A 25,119-nucleotide genomic window follows, 5' to 3' on the forward strand; every position below is an offset into this window, starting at 1 on the left:
TAAGAGGTATATGCTCAGTGTTTAGTCATGTCTGACTCTTTGCAAACCCGTGGGCTGTAGCCCACCAGGCTCCTCCATCTATGGGATTTTCCAGGCAAGAATACTGGAGTGAGTTGCCATTTCCTTCTCCATATTTAAGAGGAGAGCATTCGTTTAAAACCCTTAGAAGTGTCTGGTACTCAGTGAGCTCTTAATAAATATTACCTGTTATTGTTGTCTGTATTTTCTGGATTGAACATACATTGTCTCTAGAATGAGAAAAAAATTACCTTTTGAATGAAAATCAAAAAGCAGGGAGACCTGCTTCTGTGAAGCTAAGTCCCATTCACTTTTCATTAATAATAACCACACGTCTTTCCTGTCCTCAGGGGTCTCCTTCTCTTTTTTCTGGAAGACACAAGGAGAACAGTCTACATCAATCCCTTCTGCCTACGGAGGACAGGTCATCTCCAACGGGTTCAAAGTCTGCTCCAGCGGCGGCAAGGGCTCCGTGGAGCTATACACGCATAACAAATCCGTGACGTGGGAGGCCAGCTTCAGCCCCCCAGGTAAGGGCGCCACTGGCCTGAGAGATGCTCCGGGAGGTGGGGGTAAGGGGAGGCGGGAGGAGGCCCACTGCCCCACCCCCTCCACCTCCTGATCGGAAGCGGATGAACCCAAGGGATGTAGAGCTCCGGGGCCTGCTGTCCTCAGGGCACGTGAGCCCCTTCCTAATCCAAGGAGCTGCTTGGGAAGACTTACTGGATATGGTGAGATAGCATCCTTTGCTTAGATGTCTGCCTGGTTAGTTAAGGGCCAGGATTCTGCAGCCAGGCGCTTGGATTCCCTCTGACTGCGGACAGTGTTACTGCGTCATGTTACTTACTGCACGGGAGCCTCAGTTTCCGTGGAGTGAAGATATTAACGATACTTCGCTCACAGGCTGGAATATTGCGGTGCAGAGCTCTCGGCCCAGTGCTTGTTTTTTCTCCTTTGCCTGTCTTCCCCCTCTTTCTCCTGCATCTTCCTTTTGCCTTCTCCTCCTCCTCTAATACTCCTTTCCTTTCCTCCTTCTCTGGCCCTCCTCCTTCTTTTTAGTGGTGCAAACTTGCAAATGTTTCGACTTGGATGTGACAAAGCCTTTGGAAAAGAGGGGCTGATGATTGAGGGAGAGAAAGGATGCTGGAGGAGAGGGGAGGGCACCAGGCAGGATACTCCAGGACAGGGGAAGCAGGGGGTTGGGGGGAGCTGGGTGTGTGCAGATGTGCCTGAGAACCTAGGTGGTGTTGGGAGGCCACATGGTTCTGTTCCACAGATTCCTGTTTTCTCTGGGGCACAGTGTGATCCTAGCTGATGGGGCAGGAGGGCAGAGGTGTGGGGCAGGCACCTGGGGGAGGCTGGAGGTCTGTGAACTAAGATGGGAAGAGGTGACCAGGGACTCAGAGCATCTTAAGGTAGCATGGAGGGGGCATCCAGTCCAGACTGGAGACTAAGAAGGGAATCTCTCAGGTGGAAGAGTAGAGACTTCAGTGGAAGAGTCTAGACTCAGGTGGAGAGTCTAGAATGATCTCCTCTGGGAGCAAGTGATGTTCCTGACCTAGTTAAGGAAAATTCATTTTCTGGACCACTTCAAGGAAGGCTGTGTGTTCCCATTTTTTTTTTTTTAAACATGGAGCCAAGCAGCCTGGGTCAGGTCTCGCTCTGTACCCTCTCTGCCAGCTGTGTGGACCCAAGTGCCTTACTCACCCACCCTGTGTCTCAGCGTCCTCATGTGTATCGTCAGCACAGTGACAGTATTAGGTCAAAGGGCGACTGTGAGAGTGAAGTGAGTTAACACGCAAGGAACCTAGAAGAGACCGGTGCCCAGGAAATACCGAATGCATTTGCCTGATTCTGCTGGTACTATAAGCTGGGGTCAGGCTTGTACTTCTGGGAAAGGGGCAAATTCAGTGCGTGCAGACTTTGTGAGAACTTTGCATGTCTGCCCTCTCTGATCCTCAGGGCCAGAAATCGTCTCTGCCTCCGCTCTCCTTACTGATGTGCATGTCCTGCACCTTGTTCACGGCTCTTATCGTGTTCTAACTGCTATCAGTCTCTTATGTAACAGTCTGATCTCCCTGCCCCATTGGGGCTGACACAGTGTCAGGTACCTAGAAGGGTTCTTGAGTATGTTTTAAGGTCAAATCTGTTGAACGCTGATTGTTCATCTACCCAGAGAAATGGGGAGAATGGTAAATATTTCTGCCTGACATTGTGCTCTTATTTGTCCCTTCAAGGTATTTGCACGTTCAAGGACAATGATACTTTTCTAAAAATTATGAAATGAAGAGAAACATTTTTATTTTTATTATTTAAAAACATTTTATATATCTATTTACTTTTGTCTGTGCTGGGTCTTTGTTGCTGCGTGTGGGCTTTTCTCTAGTTGTGGCGAGCAGGGATGTTGCTGGCCAAAATCTTGGACTTCTCTACCCACCAAAGCTGAATAAAAAAAACAATATGAAAGCAGAGTTTGAAAGAAATAGAAAAGTGGCTTTAACTCTCAGCCAGGAGAGAGGGTAACACAGTAGGCTTATACCTCAAGAATTGTGCCTCCCCCTCCATGAGGAGTCTAGGGGTTTATATAAGGCAAGGGCTCACAGTCAGGAGTCAGTGATGAGGAACAAAGGTGATAGGATCTTGACTTCTTCCTCTTGCATTGTTTCAAAGAGTGTCATAAACTGGCTTCAGTAACCCAGTCATTGAGTCAGGCAGTTGGGTGGCTCTGTGGCCTTCTTTATGATATGTAACTACAAGGGGAAGGGTGTTGCAAGGATAAACATCAGATAAGGGATGTATTTAGCATAGAGTCAAAGGAAAAATGTGAATTGTAGCTTCTGCAGAGTTAGGAGGCAGAAAAGTGAACTTCGATACAGACATGCAGAGTTAAGAGCAACTGAAGTAAAAAAAAAACTGGGAATATTCAGGCCTGCTCACTGTTCTCTTTATCTTCTTTGTTCTCAGAAAAGGGAAAGACAAAAACTCATTCCTCTTTTTTCCTTTTCACTGCAACAGGGGCTACTCTCTAGTTACAGTGTGTGAGCCTCTCATTGCGGTGGCTTCTCTTGTTGCAGAGCACAGGCTCTAGGGCTCATGGACTTCAATAGTTGCAGCATGTGGGTTCAGTAGTTTTGACCCAAGAGCTCTAGAATGCAGGCTCAATAGTCGTGGAGCATGGGCTCAGCTGCCCCATGCCGTGTAGCCATGTAGTATCTTCCCAGACCAGACATGGAACCCATGTCCCCTGCATTGGCAGGCGGGTTCTTTAACCACTGGACAACTAGGGAAGTCCTGACAGTGATACTTTGGACCTGTATGGGATCCAAGCTCTCTGGAGACTGAAGTTTAGAAAGTTGCCCAATCCTGAGCGAGAAGCCTGGGGTAACTGCTTATACATCCTATAAAGGCCCCTTTCAGCAGCAGTTCACTGGGTGCATCTGAACACCCACTACACAATGAAGTGAGGCCCTCTGTGGAGCCAGCTGCCGTCAAAGTCTGGAGAAATTTCTTCTTGTGGGTGAATGTGGTTCTCATGCCAGAGCCATGAGTCACCACCAAGGCTCCTGATGGAGGGTCTGGCGGAGCCAGGAGTGGTGTGTCCTCCCCCACGCTGCCATCACACGCTTAAGGTCAGGGCGGAGTTGGGTGACGGCTGAATCAGGCTCTCAGGTAGGTTTCACTGAACTGCCTGGGGGTGGCCTAGGCTGGATTAAAAAATATTTTTGACCAAGTTATTTTTTTTAATAAGCTCTTCTTTTTTAAAAGTTTACTTTTTTAATTATTATTTTTTGACATGTACACACTGGACCATTAGTATTATTTCGTTTAACTTAAAATGGCAAAGGATATCTTTGAACAGGCTTCTGGGCTTTCGGGGGTGAGGGTAACTTCTTTCCTGAGCTCCTAAGACTGAGGGAAGTCAAATGTGTATTATGACCTATGTGTATGTGTTAGTTGCTCTGTGGTGTCCGACTCTTTGTGACCCCATGGGCTGTAGCCCACCAGGCTCCTCTGTCCATGGAATTCTCCTGGCAAGAATACTGAAGTGAGTTGCCATTCCCTTCTCCAGGCGATCTTCCCAACCCAGGGATCGAACCCAGGTCTCCTGAATTGCAGGCAGATTCTTTACCATCTGAGCCACCGGGGAAGCCCATATTATGACTTAGGACTCAGCCAATGACCTACTATTATAAGGGAGAGAAATGTGTGTAAAACTAGGATAATCACCGAGTGTGGAGCTAGAACCCACGTCTTCAGAAGGGTGTGTCTGCTCTTTCCCAGGCCACTACTGGACTCACGTCCTGTTTACATGGAAGTCCGAGGAGGGCCTGAAAGTCTACGTCAATGGGACCCTGAGGACCTCAGACCCAAGTGGAAAAGCGTCTCCTGCCTACGGGGAGTCCAATGACAACCTCGTGCTGGGGTCTAAGCAGGACCAGACCAAGAGCTATGAGAACAGAGCTTTTGACGAGTTCATCATCTGGGAACGGGCTCTGACACCGGACGAGATTGCCATGTACTTCACAGCTGCCATTGGTCAGTGAGAGGGGCTGCGGGCCGGGTGTGACGTCAGCCCTGGGGGGCGGGGACCTTCCTATCTTCCGCCCCTTTACCAGCGGCAGGTAGTTCTCTGCTTTTTGTTCTCTGCTCTCTCCTGCTGGAGCTGTTGGTACTGCAGGCTGAATGCGTCCTGATCAGTTTTTTCTAGAACCCCTTCTCCCTAAGATGGAGGAATTCATAATTTACCAGAAACACACTGAGGCGAATATTCTCATGCTGGTCACCAGGGAATTTTTGAAGTGTTTGTGATAGATGGTTATAGAAAGTTTTGGGAAGCAAGTGTTCCCAGTCCATTTGATCCACAAATGTTTGCCACATGCCTTCCGCGTGTCAAACTCACCCATGGACCCTCAGAGAGCCCCCCTGCCCACCTCCCTTCCTGCTCAGCACAGAGCGGCGGTTCAGATCAGGGACCTGGTGGACCGGCAGACCTGGTTTCAAAGTCTCACTCAACCATGATGAGCCGTGGGACTTGGGAAGTCACTTTGTTAAAAAATCGAGGTAGAATTCATGTAATGTGAATGTCACCATTTTACAGTACACAGTTCAGTGGTACTTACTATGTCCACATGTTGTGCAACCATCCTCCCCAGAGAAACCCAGCCCCCCATGAGCAGTCCTTCCCATTTCCTCCTCCCCTGTCCCTGGCAATCACTAACTTTCTTTCTTTCTCTGTGGATTTACCTATCCTGGATATTCCGTATAAATGGAATCATATAATATGTGACCTTTTGTGGCGCAAGTGATGTCGCTAGGGAATCTCTGTTTTGGACTTTGCCTTCTTTTGTTTTCTTGTGGTGCCAGGATGGCTGCCATTCCCTCCAGTGCCACATTCCTCCCCACTCCCTCACCCCTCCAGAAACCTTAGCAGGAAACAAGGAACTTCTTTTTACTGTCATTGACTACAACTGGGCTGGCCATCATTGTTGTTGGCCCACATTGACCACGAACCAATTACTGTGGGTGGGGATGTGGAATATTCTAATTGGCTTAAGCCTGGGTCACAGTCCACCCCACTGAAATGGCAGTAAGGTCAGGGCTCCCCTCACCAGTCCCCCTCCAGAGCACAGTCAGGGATGCTGGTCTCAGAGCCACTGTGCAAGCAAAACCAGCCTATAGCCACAGCAGCCTCTGATGTCTCCATCTTTCACTGAGAAAACAGAATTAATTCCCTTTCACAGAGGTGACACAAGACAAAATATACCATCCTTTAGGAGGAAAAAGGCTATCAATCGACAGCAGTTTATTGCCTAAGATTCCGAGATTTGTCACCTAGAGACCAAGATAGCATCTGTACTTGTGTTATTGAGAGTCTCAAATGACTCCTGCCTCCCCAGGAGCTTACTGTTTTAGCATCAGTGGAAAGAGGCTTTAATGTTCCTGGCCCTTTTCGCTGTCACAGCAAAACCTGTCACCAGGACATCTCTGGGCTCAGGAATGTGGCCTGTCAGTCTCCCCATCCCCACGTCCACCCCACCCCTCCACCCCTCTGCTGCCACGGTGCAGTGTGTCAGGAAGTCCCTGCAACTGAATCACGTGTGTGTGTTCACCCTCACTCTTCACATTTGGGGAGCGCTCTCTGTGATTTTGGGAGACTGGAGAAGTGTTCCCTTGTGTATCCTGGGGGCTGCAGGCCCTATCTTTACTGAACCAGAACTGGACTCCTAATCCCACATCACTTGGGTATTTGCTTCTGAAGACAGAGGCCATGATGTAAAGCCTGTATTGGAAAGTGTCCCTCAAAGACCCCTGAAGACCTGGTGTGGGGCTCCTGGACCATTACTTAGTCCAGCTCATCTGGGTTCAGGGCAGCTGTGCTCAGATAGACAACTGGGGCTGAAATCCAGCTGCTGTGGTGCTGTGCCCACAAGACAGGGTAGAACCTGTTCTTTGCATAAAGATCTGTCTGCACATGAAGCTGTGAGCTAGGCTGCAGGTGCCCAAAAGGGGAGCGTTTCCCTGGATGACCTGTCTGGAGGGGGCCCTTCTCCTAATCCCTTAGCTGGTGACAAACAGGCAGAAAACAGTAAATCATGGCACATGTTTTGTTTTGTTTCTTTTCGACTGTGCTGGGTCTTCATTGCTGTGCACGGACTCTCTCTGGTTGTGGCGAGTGGAGGCTTCGCTTCCTTGCGGCATGCAGGCTCCTCATTGTGGTGGTATCTCTTGTTGCAGAGCAGGGACTCTGGGTGAGAGGGCTTCAGTAGTTGCAGCTTGAGCTCTTAGTTGCCCTGTGGCATGGGGGATCTTCCCAGACCAAGGACTGAACCTGTGTCACTTGCATTGCAAGGTGGATTCTTAACCACTGGACCACCAGGGAAGTCCCATGGCTACATCTTTGGTTTTGAATGTCTTTCTGATTGTGGTCATTCATAACTGACCACATGGGGTCTTGAGTAGAATCCTCGGGATGGGAGGGGCTCAATAAGATGGTCTCCCCACCACTTGACTGGGTTCCAGTGTCATCTCGCTGGAAGGCAAGGGGCCAGGTTTCCTGTCTGTCCCAGCCCAGTGATTCACAACCCTCTGTATTTTATGTCTAACTAGTCCACAGTGCGATGGAAATCCATTTCTTTTGCTTCTTTATTTATTTGAAATTGGTGCAAGCTTGTATGAAATCATCTTTTTATATGATGTTTTGTCTGAAGGGTGTTTCCAAGCAATTTAGACTATAAATGGAAAAATAATCTGATCTGCGAAAATCCATACAATCTCCCCATTTGGCTGATTTATTAGACCTTTATCTTTCCAGAAACATTCCTACTCACAGCGTTCTCAGGCTGTCTTAGTTTGCATCTGAAACTGATAGATTTTTGTAAAAAAACGAAAAGACAAAAAAACAGGCTTTCCTGAGGGTGAACGAAGTGACCACGTTTCAGTCCTTAATTAAGCATTATTGGGTTTTTTTTTTCCCCAGGAGAGCAGCTTTCACTGTCTTCAACATCACCCAGCTTCTCCGTGACGCCCACAGTGAACACCATGGTGAGCAGATGCATTTAGTTTTGCCTCCCATCTTGGTGATGTCTCTTTGCTTGGACTATGTGCCAGGAGAGTGGGAATCCCATTAGACCGACTGGCTCTGTCTTGGTAGCCAGCGTTAGCACTAATTCTTGATGCTCAGCTGACTGAAGGGAAGACCCTTGGCTCCCCGTGACCTATAGCCTCAGGTGCCCACATGGAGTCAACAAGACTTACCAGGGATCACCCAACGTGAGGCTGTTTCTTGGTGCACTTGGCACCATGACTGGAGAGCGAGAAGGAGGTGGCCTGGACACTTAGCTTCTCTCTGCACCATATTCTTCTGATGTTTGAGGAAAGGATCCATTCCTTTAGAAAGTATTCCCTTCTGATATGAGCATTTGTAATCAATCAACTTTCCTTCCATGAGAACTTTATCGTAATAGTGAGGGAACAGACTCTAGAACCACCTGTTTGGGTTCAAATCCCAGGTCTCTCATTTATTTCTGCATAAGCCTCTCCATGCTTAGTTTCATCTATCAATCGCGTGTGTATTTCATGTGGTTGTTGTAAGGATGAAATGTTAACATATGTTAAATGGTCACAAGAGCATATAGGAAGTGCTATCATCATGATTATTATGGTGTGAGAAGCATGAGGCCCAAAGGACAGACTGCACTTCTGTAGAAATCTTGGCTTTAGTTCTTAACAGGAACTCGTGTCACTGATTTCTTTCAGGTGCCCACCGATGCCTACCATCCCATCATAACCAACTTGACAGAGGAGAGGAAAAACTTCCGGAGTCCTGGGATCGTTCTGAGTTACCTTCAAAATATATCCCACAGCTTACCCAATAAATCCCTTTCAGAGGAGACAGCATTCAACCTCACCAAGGTAAAGACTATGTGATTTCTGTGCCCAGTGTATCAGGGATGGCAAACTGCCAGACCATGGCTGACAAGTGTGTCCTGTTTAACCTACACGGAGCTGAAAAAATCAGAAACTTTTATATAGAAGTCTGGATTTCAGAATTCTCATGAACAGCCAGATGGCGTGGACTACACACTGTGTAGTCAGCTCTACACAGCTCAGTGGAATTTCCTTCAGATGAGACTCGACTCTTCATTTCCTTTTCCCAGTGTCTAGCTAGGCTGGCGGAGAAGGCAATGGCACCCCACTCCAGTACTCTTGCCTGGAAAATCCCATGGACGGAGGAGCCTGGTAGGCTACAGTCCATAGGGTCGCTAAGAGTCAGACACGGCTGAGCGACTTCATTTTCACTTTTCCCTTTCATCCACTGGAGAAGGAAGTGGCAACCCACTCCAGTATTCTTGCCTGGAGAATCCCAGGGACGGGGGAGCCTGGTGGGCTGCCGTCTATGGGGTCGCACAGAGTCGGACATGACTGAAGTGACTTAGCAGCAGCTAGGCTGGCCTGTCTCTCCATCTACCTGGCCCCTTCTCATGCCGAGTTGCTTCAGTCATGTCCAATTCTGTGACCATATGGACTGTAGCCCGCTAGGTTCCTCTCTCCATGGGATTCTCCAGGCAAGAATACTGGAGTGGGTTGCCGTGCCCGCCTCTAGAGGATCTTCCTGACCCAGGGATTGAACCCAGGTCTCCTGCATTTCAGGAAAATTCTTTACCATCTGAGCCACCAGGGAAGCCCCACTTGACCTCTGTAGGCATTTGAATTTGCAACTCTGGCTCTAAACTCTACTACCTCCCTTGGCAACAGCTAGAATGCAGAATTGGGTCTTTGGCAGCTTTAGCCATGGGGTCATAGTATGACCCCATGCTGTGACGTATCTCAATGGGAATTCCCAAAGTTACTGAAAACATTTAGTGAATGCACTGTGTATGGCACTGGAATCAAGGTACTTTCTCTTTCTGTTCTCCTTAAGATCTTTCCAGGTCAAGGTAGAGGAGGATGCTGGGCTCGTGTGGGCTTGATAACCTCAATCTCAGCACAGGGCTCTTGACTGCTGATGTCCAGAGAAAAGGAATGTGAGACTGTTACACTCAAAAGTGTAGATAAGGGTTAAGAGCAGGATGTGTAGGGTCTGATTGCTGGGCTGACCATCTCTCTGCTGGTTACTTACTATGCACCCTTGGTCACATTACTTTATATCTCTGCCTCACTTTGCTCATCTGAGATATGGGGAAATAATAGTAGTACTCACTTTATTGGGTACTAAGAAGGTTCCTATGTGCGTAGTATGACTCTGGCACTTGGTGAGTGTTTTTTAAGAGTTCTCAATTCTTCCTGGTTTCCTTGCTGAAGACAAACCCAAAGCAGCAGCCAAAGAAGCATGGGAAAGCATGTGTTCAGTAAACAAGACACCTTGATTTGCTGGGAGGGTCCCAATAGCTCTCCTGCCCAGGTGAGAGAAGCAAGAGTAAGACTTCTCAGATTTCGTTCATTCATTCATAGAATGTGGTAGGTTCTGGGGATCCAGGATGACCAAGAACTACTTCCTGCTTCCAAGAGGCTCAGGACTGAGAGGGTGAAGATGGACCATGGAGTCTGAAAAGTGTCCTGAGTTGCCAGCACTCAGTGACTCTGGAGTCAGGCAAGCCTGGGTTTAACCCTCAGCTCTATGCTGTTTTCAAGCCTCAGTTTCCCAGTCTGTGACACAGGGACACTTCAATGACCCAAGTCTCTCTCTGTTAGAATGGTTTTGGTTGCAAGTAAACAGTAATATGACCAAGTATTATTAAAATAGGGGCATTTAATTGCTTCACTCCAGGTTTGATTACTTCAGTCTTTCATTCACACCAGGGATCTAGGTGGCAGAACTGCATTCCCTTGGCATTCTATTCTGTTTCCAAGTGACTGAAATGGCTCCAAACACCACACCTCACTGACAAAGACCAGGAGGTAAAGGGAAGGCAGTGGGGGGTGGGCACTTCTGTCTTTACGGGGCAGGAAATTCTTTCCCATAGTTCCCCTTCCAGTTCCCCTCACATGACCATGCCTAGACCAATCACTGGCCAAGGGAAAGGAACTGGCTCGGTGGCTCAGCCAATCATATGGAGAAACGGGTGGGGCCAAGACAGCCCTGTATAAGCACTTCCAGGCTCTTTGCAGGAAGCACTTCTGGGTTCTTCAGTTGCGCTCAGTGGGTGGGAGTGAGGATACCCAGAGGGAGAGTCGAGGCCCCTCCATATAGTCTTGCAGGGATGTCTATATGGGAACATAAAATGCCATGCACGTCTACACAGGAAACTGTATTAAAGCTGGGTGATTTACTCTTTCCTTTAACTTGCCTGTTTCCCCTCAGATACATTGGACAGTGTCAGAGGTAGCAAAATCAAATGCATTCAGGAGCCAGGTAGACAAAGTAAATGGATGATTAGGTCAGACAGACAATAAGGAGGAGTAGAGACTGTGGCTCACCGGGAAGTACCCACCCACGGGGAGTAGCAGTGAGCTTCTCAAGAGCCTCCTGATTTTAACCATTATGTTTACTTCTTCTGATTTTGCAAGCAAAGCAAAAACCCAGAATTTTAAAATGGAAACTCACCCATTAAAAAAAAAAAGTGGCCAGCTAACAAATTTAAAAGCAGTTGTGTACAAACCAAATAAAAGATATTTATGAATCGGATGCAGCCTGTGGGTCATCAGTTTGAAACCTCTGGTGGGGGCCGTGTGGGGATGGATACTTGACTCTGAGTGTCCTGTAGAGGAATCATGTGGATTTACCCCAAACTCCACCAATTTGGATTGGATGAGAAATGAAAATCTTTGGCATCCATTATCCAATTTTCCACGATGTCCTGGCTTCTCACCACAAATAATTGAACAAGAAAGTGAAAAGGAATTTCTTGCGCTGGGTAATAACGTGGCCGTTAGCCACACGTGGCTCTTGAACACCTGAATTGTGGCCAGTTCAAATCAAATACACACAGGAGCTCTAAAATTTAGTGTAATAGAAGAATGTAAAATATCAAATTGATGATTTTCATATTGATTGCATGTTGAAGTGATATTTTAGCTATATTTGGCTAAGTAAAATATATTATTAAAAAGTAATTTCACCTATTTTCTTTTAATTTTTAAAAATGTGGCCACTAGAAAATCGAAAACAAAAATTTGGCTTGCATTATATTTCTATTCAAATGAACTGCTCTAGATCAGGAGTCAGCAACCTAAATACTTGCCATTGACTAATGAGTGTCACCTGGAGCAAATAAGATAGCATCTATCAAAGTGCCTTGTAAATATAACCTGAGGCACTGATGAGAGCTATTTTCGTTTACTGCTGTATATATGCAAAACCCAGCCTGTGGTTGACGGAGATGAGAAAATGGAAGGTCTTATGATTTTGAGGCTTAAAAATACATGCTAAGCAGTGTCATTTTGTCTGCCTTTAGACTTTCTTAAACACGGTGGGAGAGGTTCTTCATTTGCCCAGCTGGACTGCTGTGTCAGAGGTAAGAGAAAAGAACATTTTGGTCTTCAGAAGTACCTTGGGAACCATTTTGTCTTTCTTGAAGTGGCATAAATATGGCCCAATTCACTTCTATAAGAGAAATGATGCATCTCTCAGTCATGAGATCTGGGATATTAGAGCTCATTTCAACAGGATATGTGATTAATTTTCAATGCTCTGTTTTCTCTATGGATCAGAGCTCTGCAAACATCAGTACAGGGTGCTGTCCTCAACACAGAGCAGGGAAATGGTTGGATTTCTTCATGAGGAATGTATGCTTGTTTATCATTTTAGTAGTTTTTCTTTTTTTACCATCACATTGTCCTTGAATGATAGTAAAACATATTTGATTAAAGATCGCTGTATTAAATGAAAAAAGTCAAATGTGTGACAATATACATTTCATGATTATGAATGTTGAAATCAAAGCAGCTTCTCCCTTTCTCTGTACTCTGAAGAATTAGAAGAATGAAATACTTGTTCTTTTCTTTTTAAAAATAACTTTCTTGATCTTACTTATTTAAGAAATAAAACAAGTGAATATGTTGTGGAGTAGTTAGAAAATGCAGATAATAAATACATATAAAATAAAAATCACCTGAAATTCTCAGGCTGAGTGATAATGATTGTTCATATTCTTATATATATGTGAAAGTGAAAGTGAAGTTGTGTCCGACTCTTTGCGACCCCATGGACTGTAGCCTACCAGGCTCCTCCGTCCTTGGGATTTTACAGGCAAGAGTACTAGAGTGTGTTGCCATTACCTTCTCCAGGGGATCTTCCAAACCCAGGGTCGAACCCGGGTCTCCTGCATTGTAGGCGGACACTTTTACCGTCTGAGCCACCAGGGAAGTCCTATATATATATATGTATTTCTTACAATCTAGTTTTCAGTTCTCTTATATGCATATAATAGAAATTTGTCTCTCTCTTTGTTGGCCACAACATGTGGTTTGTGGGATTTTAGTTCCTGACCAGAGATTGAACCTGCACCCTTGGTAGTGAGAGCACAGAGTCTTAACCACTGGACTGACAGGGAATTATATATAATTCTTATATGCCTATATATTCTATAAATATGCTATCTGAATTTACCAGTTTCTCTTTAATTAGAATCTTTCCTAATGATATTAAGTATTCTTCAGCAATGCTATATCAGTCAGGCTAGGTTAGGCTATGTTGCAGTAACAAATAGACCATACGTCCCAGTGGCTCCATGCAGTGGACATTTAGTTCTCACCCATGCCAAGTATGATGTGAGTCCGGGGAGCCTCTTCTCTGCCCAGTGACCTGATTCCTGGCTCTGCCCATTTCCTGAGGCTACTGTTTCAACATGTGACTTCCTGGGTTGCCCAGCAGGGGTGGAGAAGGGGGAGGAGGAGAACTCTTGACTATCTTGCCTGGAAGGGTTGCAAGCACACCATTATTTAAAGTAATCCTTTTCCTGAACTCCTATAATCTGCCAGTTTGTGGCAGAATGACCTCTCCTCATTATGAATGAGATTGCTCCAAGATTTACACCTGAACTTTTTATTTGAACAGTTTCAAATAGAATGGGATGGGACTTCACAATGGCAAAGGAAGAGAAAAACAGTCATGAACTTAAGATCAATATAATATTCCCTAGAAACAAATTCTGTTTTAAAAGAAACAGTCCTCCAAAGTTGGTGATTTCCAAAGGGGCAGGGGTGGGACTGCCACCTGGGAAGCCCCCTGGGAAGCCGCCAGTCGAGGACCTGAGCAAATATACTTTCAGCATCATTTTACATGAACTTTTTCTGAATGCTCTGCCACAAAATATGAATAATCATGAAACTATTCAGACTCAGGCAGGCTCTACTGTGCGTTAAAGGGAAGGTATGAATCAGCCACTACCCAACAGAACTGCATGCCAGAAACACAGATTTTCATGTGCTTAACTGTGCTTGGCTGAGTGAAGTCAGGCCATGGGCCTGAAAGAAAATGTCTAAAATTGGCCTCCATGTTCTATTTCCAGCTCATTAGACTCTTATGGAGCATATGTTTGTGAGCGAATGCCTGGGATGCTTAGCAACAGATGGATGTTTTTTTCAGAAGGGCGGGAAGGAGAGAAGGGGTGTGATGGCAGATATTCACACACCGCACCCCCGGGGGAACTGAGATGCTCCCTCCCTGCTAGACGTGTGACTGAGAATGAGGGGCAATCAGCCCAGGCTGAGCTGGCTGCAGAGATACAGGGTGTCCTGGAGGGACCCCCCTACCTCCTTGGGGGCAGCACCCACTAGGATCATCTCTGCTTGGGGACTCAGAGTGGAAAGGCCCTTGGAAAAACAAAGAGACACACCAGGCTTGTCAGAGAGGTCAGGGGTGACTTGGGGTGCTGGCACTTCCAAAGTACCCTCCCCTTTGTGGAAATTAGGACAGAACTGCTGTCTTCATCCTGGAGGGTGTTGGGAGCAATGAGCCCCCTCCTCATGAAGCAGAAGAGGATGGAGTGAGGGGCACAGATCAGAGAGATGCCAAGGTCCCCAGTGAGTTCAGAGTGGACCCAGGTCCAGGTCCGATCACTCTGTGTCTGAGTGTGGAAGCCTTGGAGCTGATGACTCTGGTGACTGGGGTCAACCTCAGCCAGTATCCACGCTGTGTGAGCTCCACTGGGCTGGGTGACCTCAGTGGTCACCTCCGCGCCTGTGAAATGGGTCAGCAGTGTGACTGTTTCTCCTCTCATCTGGTCGTCTTGAGGACAGAGCTGCAGGAAACATCATTCAGCCTATGCTGGGTGTCCTCCTTTGCAGAAATGTTGACAGTGAACTTGAAGCTTGATTTTGTGCGTTTGTGTGTTTGATGCCTCTGACTCATGCACATGCTGAGTGAGCTCGATCTTCACATCTCTTTCCTGTTGTGATGTTGTTTCAGGACAGTGCTGTGGTGCCAGGCTTGATAGACACCATCGACACCGTCATGAGCCACATAACTTACAACCTGCAGGCCAGCAAGCCCCAGGTCGCCATCGTGGGTTCCTCGTCCATGGCAGGTAGCTCGGCATTGTGGGTGTGGGTGAGGCTGGCTGTGCGGCAGGCGGGGGCGGGTGGAAGGGGGCGGTGCAGACAATGCCTCCTGCTTGTTGAATTTCGCTGCACTCCTCCATTTTCTTGAGTGCGCCCAGGTACACACAAACCTCACATGCCATCAGTGGAGATGCACCTCTTCATTGTCCTAAACTACATTGCCTGATGTGCAGTGACATTTTGGAGGAAGACAGAGTTAGGTTGGGGCAACCGTGCTCAGCTGGGATGTGCACACAGGACCACAGGAGCCTTTGAGACTGACTTAGGGGCCAGATTCATCTCTGGCGACAACTGTCTCAGTGCAGGACAGGAGATGAGCAGCAGCAGCCCCTGGAGTGTCTGTGGGGTACCAGGTTTCCTAGGGTCAGCTGCAGGTTTCTCCAAGATATTGGTCACATGGTCTCCTACAAGTGGACATCATGGTTCTTGATATTTTCAGAGTCTGTGTCTAGGGAGCATGTGTGTGTGCTAAGTTGCTCAGTCATGTCTGACTCTTTGCGACCCCATGGACTATAGCCCGCCAGGCTCCTCTCTCCCTGGGAGTTTCCAGGCAAGAATTACTGGAGTGGGTTGCCATTTACTCCTCCAGTGGATCTTCTCCACGCAGGGATCTGACCCGCGTCTCGTATGTCTCCTGTGTTGGCAGGTGGGTTCTTTACCACTAGCACCACCTGGGAAGCCTGGTACCCTAAAGTTTATCACCAGAGCCACACTTCTGGAAAGGAAGCTTCATTCACTCACTTGGGTTGGTTTTAAAGGGAGTTTGTTGGCCAAGGCAGGTCCTTCCATGCGGTGATGCTTTTGCCTCATTTAGAAGATGAGTGTCTTGGGTATTTCATTTTCCTGTGTCTTGTGGGGTCCCTGGTGTGGAGGAGGAGCCCCTCAGCACAGGGGTCTCCCTGCCAGATTGGATGCAGTCAGTGCTGAGGCATCTTAAGCTGAGGGGCTGCCCTGAGGGCAGAGGGGTCACCTCAGGCCAGGAGCCCCACCCATCCCCACACGCAGCGGGCGGCAGTCAGACAGTTCTGCCACATGGTCACAATTACTGCTCTGGACACTCATTTTTAAGGTTCTTTTTTCCTAAAGGTAATTACTCTCCCCAGGAGAGCTCATTCTGTCAAAAAAAAAGCAAAAGCAGATGGGATTTTATAGCCCAGTTTCCTGCCCTGGAGTTGACTGACTACAGCTTCCTCTCTTTGGCTTGTTTTAGACTTTTCAGTGGCCAAAGTGCTCCCCAAGACCATGAATTCCTCCCACTACCGCTTCCCGGCCCGGGGGCAGAACTACATCGAGATTCCCCATGAGGCTTTCCACAGCCAAGGTGAGTGCAGCTTGGGACCCTTGCAGAGAGACTCAGCCTGTGAGCTGTGACCAGGCAGAGTGGCTGCCCCAGCCCTCCTCCTTGTGCCGATGGGGCCAGGTTTCCATGGTGGGAACACGGCGCATCATTGATACTCCTGAGATATCTTCATAATGCTGATTACAATCCAGCCTCGTGCACTGGGAGTGGGGAGGCAGACTGGCAATCTGCATTCTACATTTGCTCACTGGAGGATTCTTAGCGGACCATGAACTGATGTGGCCACCTCCCCTCCCTGCTAGGGTGGCCTCAGGCTGGGTGGCTGGGTGAGGGATTTTGTCTGCTCAGGAGCCCGGGGTTCTCCTCCTGGGCAGATTCAAATCAAGGATAGTGATGGGACAGCAGCCGAGGTGATCTCAGTTACTCTCTAGGGGGCCCAGGTGGCTCTGGCCATTTTTGCTGTCGCGACTGTCCCCCTGCCCCTTGAAAGATGACTGTGCCTCTGCGCGTGTGTCACTCTGTCGCAGGGACCTTGGGCAGTCAAGGGAGTTGTGGATTCTCAGCACCTGACCATCTGGCCAGAGGCCACACTCTTCCCATTCTGCCTTCAAGACTGAGGACCAGGCTGGGTGGTGGAGGACAGTGGTCCCCTCTCCAGCTCGGGGTCCTCACTCCCCAGCCCTTGGGAGCTGACCTCTGCTCCCTGTACCCTCTAGTTTGCTTTGTGAAGGGTGCTCAGGGATGTCAGGGTGTCCTGCTCTCAGGGGACTGTCCTCCCACACTCGAAGTGAACTGTAGAAGGGAGAGGTCCAGGGGCAATGCCAAGGTTGACCTAATGCATACCACTGCATGTGGGGTCTCATCTCATGTGGCCACATGACTGTTAGAAATCCCCAATTTTTCAGAATCAGCAAGATTGCAGCCTCATGTGGTCTGCTCACATGGAAACTTCTCACACTTGGCAGTAGAACTAACTGGTCACAAGCACTGACTCCGTGGCTGAAATTCCTGGGCTCGAATCCCGGTTCAGCCACTCATTGGGCAAGTTACTGAACCTGCCCGGCCTCCGTTTCCTCATCTGTGACTTAGGGGACAGTCTTAGTATTTGCCTCAATATTTTGTTGTGAGAATTAGAAGAGACAGCTCTTACACCAGTACCTGGCCCATAGTAAATGTGACGTGAATCGTTATATACATTTCTGAAATTTTAACACACTCAACAGACGTCCTGAAGAACTCAGGAAGCATTGTGGGACTTGCTCCTCCCAACCTCCTATTACACTAGTGGAGGGAGGTAACAGAATGGATGATTCCTGTTTCCAAGTTGGAATAGCACAGAGAGGTGGGACCCAGCAGAAGGAGTGACAGGTGTCTGGGTGACTTGTAAATCCTGCATCCGCTGCCTCCCTGGGGTGCTGAGATTGCTGTAAATACTGCAAACACAGATAGCCACTGAGATTCGCTCATGGCCGCAGTGCTATTGCTTGGCACCGCCATCCACAGCTCAACTGGCCTCTGGCTTCAGAGGCTCGTGGTGTTCCTGGACGGTCTGCCCGCCCCCCCACCCCTACCCCCACCCCCTCCGCCAAGAGCTGTAGCATCTATGTGTCCAGAGATGGCTCAGGGGCGGAGCAGGGAGTGGTTGTTGTGGTTGCATTCACAGTTGAAGGGTGGAGTGGAATCTCTACTCAAACTCTGTCCTTGTGGTCAGTTCTGCCCCTGAATGTCCCTCCCCTTGCCCTTGAGGAGCTGCTGGGTTCCCAGGTGTGAGGTCTACACTGTGTGTTGCTGGGCGAGCACTTTTGGTGGGGGCTTTGTGTTTCTCTTGTTTATCACTGGGGATGCTGACAGGTGTCTGGTCGTCTGCTCTTTCCCCAGCCTGGACCACCATCGTGGGGCTTCTCTACCATTCGGTGCACTATTACTTGAGCAACATCCAGCCGGCCAACACCAAGTGAGTTTCTGGAGGCCACATAGCATGGAGTTGGGAGGGGATGCCTGTTTACTGGGTAGCAGACCACTGTGACACCCCCACCTCCCTGCCGCCAGAGGCTCATGCAATATTGTATCAGAGAACTTGTGGTGCCAGTGCCTGGTGCTTCACTGTTAGAGCAAAGGAAGAAGACACAGGGATGCCTACACTGGGGGTTCAGCAAGCCCTGGGGCATGGGCTGATAGTGCAGTGGTCAGAAGCACCAGCTGAGTGACCATTCCACCTGGAACTGTGTGACCTTGGACAAGTCAGTTGACCCCTCTGAGCCTCAGTTTCCACTTCTGTAGAATGGGAAATGAGCAGCACATGCCTACATCAGCTTAGGCAGAAGGGAATTGAGGGCTCATGGGACTAAGAAAGGCAGGAGTAGTCAGCTTCAAGCATGGCTGGATCCAGGGACCCAGAAGATACTGCTTTGACCTGGTCTCTCCTTTCCCTGCCTCTGCTCTCCTCCGTGTCAACTCATTTCCTGGCAAGCCCCTTCACAGAGGCAGTGCTGGCTCCCACAGATTCATACCCACATGGGTTTGGGTCCTGAGATCTCAAGAAGGAAAGTAATTGTCTTTCATGAATGAAAAGTCAGTTTCGTTCAAAATCTAGGGAAGACTGTGATTGGCCAGCTTGGGTCACGTGCTCATCCTGCCCCCCCCCCATCATGGTGGGAGAGGATCCTGCTCTCTTATTGGCCAGGTCTGTTCACATGACCTTCTAGGATTTGGGGGTGGAGCAGCAGCAGCAGCTGTACTCAGAGCACAGGGAGCGGCTGGTTCCCCCAGGGAAGATTAGGCGTGGGAGCAGTTCCTCCCTTTCAAGGGGTCCCTTGGAGGGAACAGGGAGGCAGAGCCCAGGGCCGGGGCAGAGAAATTGACAATGAGGTATGAGCCCAAGAGCCCAAGGGGCACATTTCTACAGTTAATGTTTGGAAGGCAAAGCTGTTTCTGTTGGCCGCAGATCCGCCCTAGACAGGGGCCCTGCAGAGGGCAGGAGGCAGGGTTGGTCCATTTCTCTTCCTGGGTGTCTTGCACAGCGCCCGACCCAGAGTGGAGGCTCTGAAAAGGTGCCTAGAGACAGAGCTGTGCATCTCAGAGGGAGCCGCACAGCACCGCCACCCCTAGGCCCCGAAGAGGCCCCGCTTCCCTCCCTTGCCAGGACCAAGCCTGGGAAAGCTGATAGTATGAGAAAGGGTGTTCCTGCCAGCTCACTATCTCTGCTGATGGGAAGGCGTTGCGGGGGCGGGTTTCGGACACTGGTGCCGCCACTGGGTATTTGGAGCCCTGTGTGATGGAAAGCAGGCAGCTATTTTTAACTGCCTACAGATAAAGGAGAAATGATAAATACTTTCTAATGATGCAAATAGGCCTGTTATCTGTGCTCTCTGAGGAAGCCTCTTCTCCCACCTGATACCAGGGACCAGCTCTTGGTACAAAACCCTGGGCTAGGCCTGGGGGAAGCAGGCAGTCGTGGTTTAGCCGACTTGCAGGGAAGCCCTGTTCTGGGCGTGATTGCCAGGGAGAGCCTGCACGTTGTCAGGTTCACTTATAACCTGGCACCCTGGGTGTGCTTTCCAGAATTCTTCAGGAAAGTCACAAAGGAAGCAACCTGCTTTCCTTGGAAATATGCCCTCTAAACTATTTGGGGGAAATTTCTCCAAACCCAAGATTATGAATGAATAGTAGACCCAGCCTTAACCCCAATTTATGTATTTACCTCTCTCACTGCTGGAAGTTCAGACTGAAACGGGCTTTTCAGTGAAATCCATAAAAATGTGTATTTCTGAGGATGGCCAAATCCTTCTGTGGGTTGGAGTAAGGGCATGGGGAGGACGGTGTTTATACCACGTCTGCAGCGCCCCTCATCCTTGGGAAAGGGGAAAAAGGAAGGACTGAGGGTTACAGATGGCAGTGGGTACTTTGATTCACTGTGACCAGAAACACACTCTCTCTGGGTGTTGGCAAAGTTTTGCATAAAGGTCCAGATGGTTAATATTTTTGGCTTTACCTGCTATACTATTTGTCACATCTGTTGTGTGAAGGCAGCCCTGGACAATACATAAAGAAACAGAGGTGGCTGAGTGCCAATAAATCTTTGTTTGTAAGGCCAGGCAGTGCCTGTGGTTTGCACAGCCCTGGTGGGCACTGTTATATTGGTGCTGGCAGCAGTGGACAGGGACAAGGCTAAGTCTGCTCTGCTGTGGGGAGTCGAAGGCTGTGCTTAAAGCTTGACCACCAGGTGTGGTTATCCTGCATCCTAAGCAGGGGTCCCCAACCTCCAGGATCTAATGCTTGATGATCTGAGGTGGAGTTGATGTAATGATAACAATATAAAGTGCACAATAAATGTAATGCACTTGAATTATTCCAAGACCATCCCTTGACCCCACCCCTTGTTCATGGAAAAACTGCCTTCCACAAAACTGTTCCTTGGTGCCAAAAATGTTGGGGACCACTGATCCTAAGGGCTCCAGCCCTCCCGTCCCTCTCCTGCCCTCACTGCCCAGGGATCTCCAGGCAGGACTCACTGGAGCCTCAGGACCCAGGGTGCCATGATCTGCTCTCACATCCTCTGCAAGTCTTGGGCTGAGAGACTCACACAGGCAAAGAACCCCCCAACTCACAGCCCTCTACCCACTGACATTAATACCATGAACCTCTGAACTCTGCCAGCAGCGAATGTAAGCTTTCAGTTATTTTCCCGAAGTCAAAACAGAATGATTTTGCAATGATGACCACTTATTTTTCAGGTATTGGGTCTTCAGTTCTAAGGTCAACACGTGATGCAAAGATGTCTTGTTGTCAACATTAACCTCAGAAAGAATCACCCCATGGGCTCATCAAGTGTGGTCCCTGTATTTGTTGTCTTAGGTCCTGTAGCACTAGGTGGCACAGGGGTGACACCAGCTGTGGTTTACACACAGACTTGGAGCCAAGCTCCCGGCTTTTTACTTCCAGTCGGCCACCCTGCCCAGCTGGTGAACTTGGCACAAGCCGGGCGGTCTCTCTGCCCGCTTGCTTCTTTCTAAGATAGGATGGCTGTCCTGATTTCTGAGGATTTCTGTGAGCTCTGAGTTAATGGTTTAAGCTTGGTGCCCTTGAACATGGTATGTAAGCTCTTCCTTTGTCATTTCATAAGATGCTTGGCTGTTCTCCCATTCTCTGCCTTTAAGATAATTATCAAATTCCATGCACAATTAGAAGTAGATTAGTGCAATCGCCTTGATAGTGTTCTGGTGTTCCCACTTGCTTGCACAGCTGACGTCATCCACTTTAGTTTTGTGTGTTATCACCCTCACACATTTATGCTTTTTGGGTGTGAGGTTGAAAGGATGCAGTGGAATCGTGACATCCTTTAAACCTCCCTGGGGTGTGGAGTCAGCACATGAGATTAATAGGCTAGGAGGGGGTCAGGGCTGGATGGGCTCTTCCCCCCACCCATCATCTGTTGACCACTCTGGGCCCCAGTGATGTCTGCCCTGGGGAAATGACTGACCATCCACAGGTCCTGGATGGGGGCATCCTTTGTCCTAGCATGGGCCTGGACACAAGGGATCCTCTGAGGTCCCTGTCTCTGGCCCCATAGTGATAAGAAATGTTCAGTTCTTAATGATTCTCATCTGCCATGTGGGCAGCTAGGACAGCTGTTCCTTCAAACCAGCGATCCAAGCTGGACAGGGCACAGAGCCATCCATAGATGGGCCTGGGACTCAGAAGGGATGGGACTCCTTGACTGCAGGGCTGGGGCTTGGGCCTCTGGATTTCAGCCTCTCAGTGATGGACTCACTTTTGCTTCAGAAGGATATGTTCCAGGGGGTAGATTTAACTTTAATGTCTGCATTTCTTTTTAATGCTATATGTTTTCATTTATTTTTTGGCCATGCTGTGAGGCATGTGGGAGCTCCCTGGCCAGGAATTGAACCCTTGTGGCCTTAATTGGAAGCATGGAGTCTTAACTGCTGGTCCTCCGGGGAATTCCCCTGTCTTCACGTCTTTGTAAAGCCAAGCCATCCAGGCAGAAGGAATGACAGGGTCAAAATCACCGTGTAGCAGCCCGTGGTGTAGCCACTGATTCGGGCGGTCATCCTCAATGCTGACACCACTGGGCGAGGAGTTGCGGGGGGACAGGGTTCTTCCCTGTTGCCCCACAGGGTACCTGTTAATCACTATGTGAGAAGGTCCCGGAGAGCAGAGACTGCTTCGGTCAAGGGGTCATGCTCAGTCTCACGGACATCGGTGCAGGCTGATGTCATGCATCCCACGATGGGAAGCAGTGGCAAGAGTCATCCTGCCCCCAGATGCTTGGCCTGACACTCCCCATGAGGAAACAGTCAAGGGCTGTTTTGTAAAACCTTGGTTTGGACTGTCACACATCCATGCAGTGGAAGCAGTAACAGGAGTGGGGGCTGTTCCAGGTCAGAGGGGACTGGGGGGACTTAGTGACTAAACGGATGCTGCCCCTTCCTTGACAGGAAAGCAGAGCACTGACAGACACCCTGGGGACACTGAGGACACTGGACTGTGGACCAGGCACCAGATCACGGGTTGAAGCTGGGTCAGATTTCTGAGCGTGCTGATGGTTAGGGTGGTTATGTAGGAGGCAGTCATTATTTTTAGAAGATACACTTAAAGTATTTAGAGTTGGAGTGTCATGATGTACTTTCTGATGATTCAGCAAAAAGAAGGGGTGTGTGTGGGGGGAGAGATGCCAGACAAAGCAAAAATGGCAGAATGGTAGGAGCTGGGAATCTAGGCGCACTGTTTCTGGCACATTTTCTGTTGGCATGACTCTTGCAATGCAAGGTTTGGAGAGGAGGGTCCTGGTTGGGGCAGAGATTCTGGTTCTTGCCATTCTCTCTTGAGAGACCCCATTGAACTACTTTATTATTTATTGGCTGTGCTGAGTCTTCGTTGCTGTTTGGACTTTTTCTCTAATTGCAGTGCACGGGCTTCTCATGGCGGTGGCTTCTCTTGTTGGGGAGCATGGGCTCAAGGCCACATGAACACAATAGTTGCTCGCGGCATGTGGGATCTTCCTGGATCAGGGATCGAACCTGTGTCTCCTGCACTGGCAGGCAGATTCTTTATCACTGAACCACCAGGGAACTACTTCTTGATACCGAGAACTCAGCGACTAAGCCACCTGAGCACCACGGAGGCCATGTCCACCATCCTGGTGGATGCTCTCTTTTTTTTGTCTATCTGAGGCTTCTCATACACTTGAGAATTCTCCCACGGCTCTCCAAGGCTTTCACCCACGTCTCCATGTGCAGCATCTTTCAGATCTTTCAGGAGGTTTGTTTCCTTTGCTTAGCATTTCCTGTCCCCTCACTGCTCCCTCAAGCATCAGTGAAAATGCAGCTCTGATAGGAAGGATGGACATAGACTCCAGAGTGAGCAGGACACCATGTTTGAGCAGGAACTTGCTAGAAAAGGAGTTCATTTACTGGGGGATATTTCCAGTTTTATATTTTGTATTAAATCTCCCTGTACAGCTTGGTTTACCTGTTGTTGTTGTTCAGTCCCTCAGTCATCTCTGACTCTTTGCGACCCCATGGACTGCAGCATGCCAGGCTTCCCTGTCCTTCACCATCTCCTGGAGTTTGCTCAAACTCATATCCATTGATTCAGTGATGCCATCCAACCATCTCATCCTCTGTCACCCCCTTCTCCTCCCGTCCTCAACCTTTCCCAGCATCAAAGTTTTTTCCAATGAGTTGACTCTTAGCATCAGGTGGCCAAAGTATTGGAGCTTCTGCTTCAGCACCAGTCCTTTCAATGAATAGTCAGGGTTGATTTCCTTTAGGATGGACTGGTATGATCTCCTTGCTGTCCATAGGACTCTCAAGAGTCTTCTCCAGCACCAAAATCCAAAAGCATCAGTTCTTTGGTGCTCAGCCTTCTGGTTCACCTGTGGGGCCCTCATACTTGGAGTGGTCTTTTAATGAGACCCCTTTTTCTTGTTTCACGCATGCTGATTTCTCTTGCTTGAGGACCAGAACTCATCTCTCCATATGCTTGGGTGTTCTGCTTGCAGATTTCAGAGTTCCCAGATCTGCCCTAGAGATCCTGAAATCTTCCATCCTCTGTATGCTTTCTTTCTTTTTTTAATTTTTAAATTTTTGCAATGTTATGTTGGTTTCTGCTGTACAACAGCTTGAGTCAGTCATACATATATCCCTTCCCTGTTGAGTCTCCCTCCCCTCCCCCATCCCATTCCACAGAGCACCAGCCTGGGCTCCCTGTGTTAGACAGCAACTTCTCACCAGTTATCCATCTTGCACATGACAGTGTATATATGTTGATGCTACTTTCTCCGTTCGTCCCACTCTCTTCCTCCCCTGTGGTGTCCATGTCCACAAATCCATTCTCTACATCTGTGTTTCCATTCCTTCCTGCAAATAGGCTCTTCAGTACCATTTTTATGATAATTGTTTTTCTCTTTCTGATTTACTTTGCTCTGTATAACAGGCTCTAGTTTCATCCACCTCACTAGAACTGACTCAAATCCATTCTTTTTTATGGCTGAGTAATATTCCACTGTATATATGTACCACATCTTCTTTATCCATTCATCTGTTAATGGACATCTAGGTTGCTTCCATGTCCTGGCTATTGTAAACGGTGTGCAATGAACACTGGGGTACATATGTCTTTTGGAATTGTGGTTTCCTCAGGGTATATGCCAGTAGTGGGATTCCTAGGCTATATGATATTCCTTGTTTTTTAAGGAATCTCCATACTGTTCTCCATAATGGCTGTATCCATTTACATTCCCACCAACAGTGTAGGAGAGTTCCTTTTTCTCCATATCCTCT

General features: G+C 48.5%; 1 protein-coding gene across 5 annotated transcripts in view; it reads left to right on the forward strand.

Annotated features, from left to right (window-relative positions):
• ADGRD1 (adhesion G protein-coupled receptor D1) overlaps positions 1 to 25,119 on the forward strand; it is a 174,818-nt gene that overhangs the window by 27,707 nt on the left and 121,992 nt on the right. For 3 of the 5 annotated variants that reach the window (XR_014069127.1, XM_081543089.1, XM_081543090.1), the window contains 8 exons: positions 369 to 548; positions 4,300 to 4,554; positions 7,496 to 7,560; positions 8,275 to 8,430; positions 11,913 to 11,972; positions 14,867 to 14,984; positions 16,229 to 16,339; positions 18,197 to 18,272. Coding sequence is in view for 4 of the 5 variants with exons in the window: in XM_081543089.1 (XP_081399215.1) it covers positions 369 to 548; positions 4,300 to 4,554; positions 7,496 to 7,560; positions 8,275 to 8,430; positions 11,913 to 11,972; positions 14,867 to 14,984; positions 16,229 to 16,339; positions 18,197 to 18,272 (1,021 nt within the window). In the remaining variant the exon portion in view is untranslated. Of the gene's footprint in view, positions 1 to 368; positions 549 to 663; positions 750 to 3,979; positions 4,064 to 4,299; positions 4,555 to 7,495; positions 7,561 to 8,274; positions 8,431 to 11,912; positions 11,973 to 14,866; positions 14,985 to 16,228; positions 16,340 to 18,196; positions 18,273 to 25,119 lie in introns of those variants that run through there. The other 2 variants (XM_081543092.1, XM_081543091.1) reach the window with 2 other exon arrangements.

Source organism: Giraffa tippelskirchi, chromosome 11 (assembly GCF_054371585.1).
Source record: "Giraffa tippelskirchi isolate mGirTip1 chromosome 11, T2T-mGirTip1v1.2.pri, whole genome shotgun sequence".
NCBI lineage: Eukaryota > Metazoa > Chordata > Mammalia > Artiodactyla > Giraffidae > Giraffa > Giraffa tippelskirchi.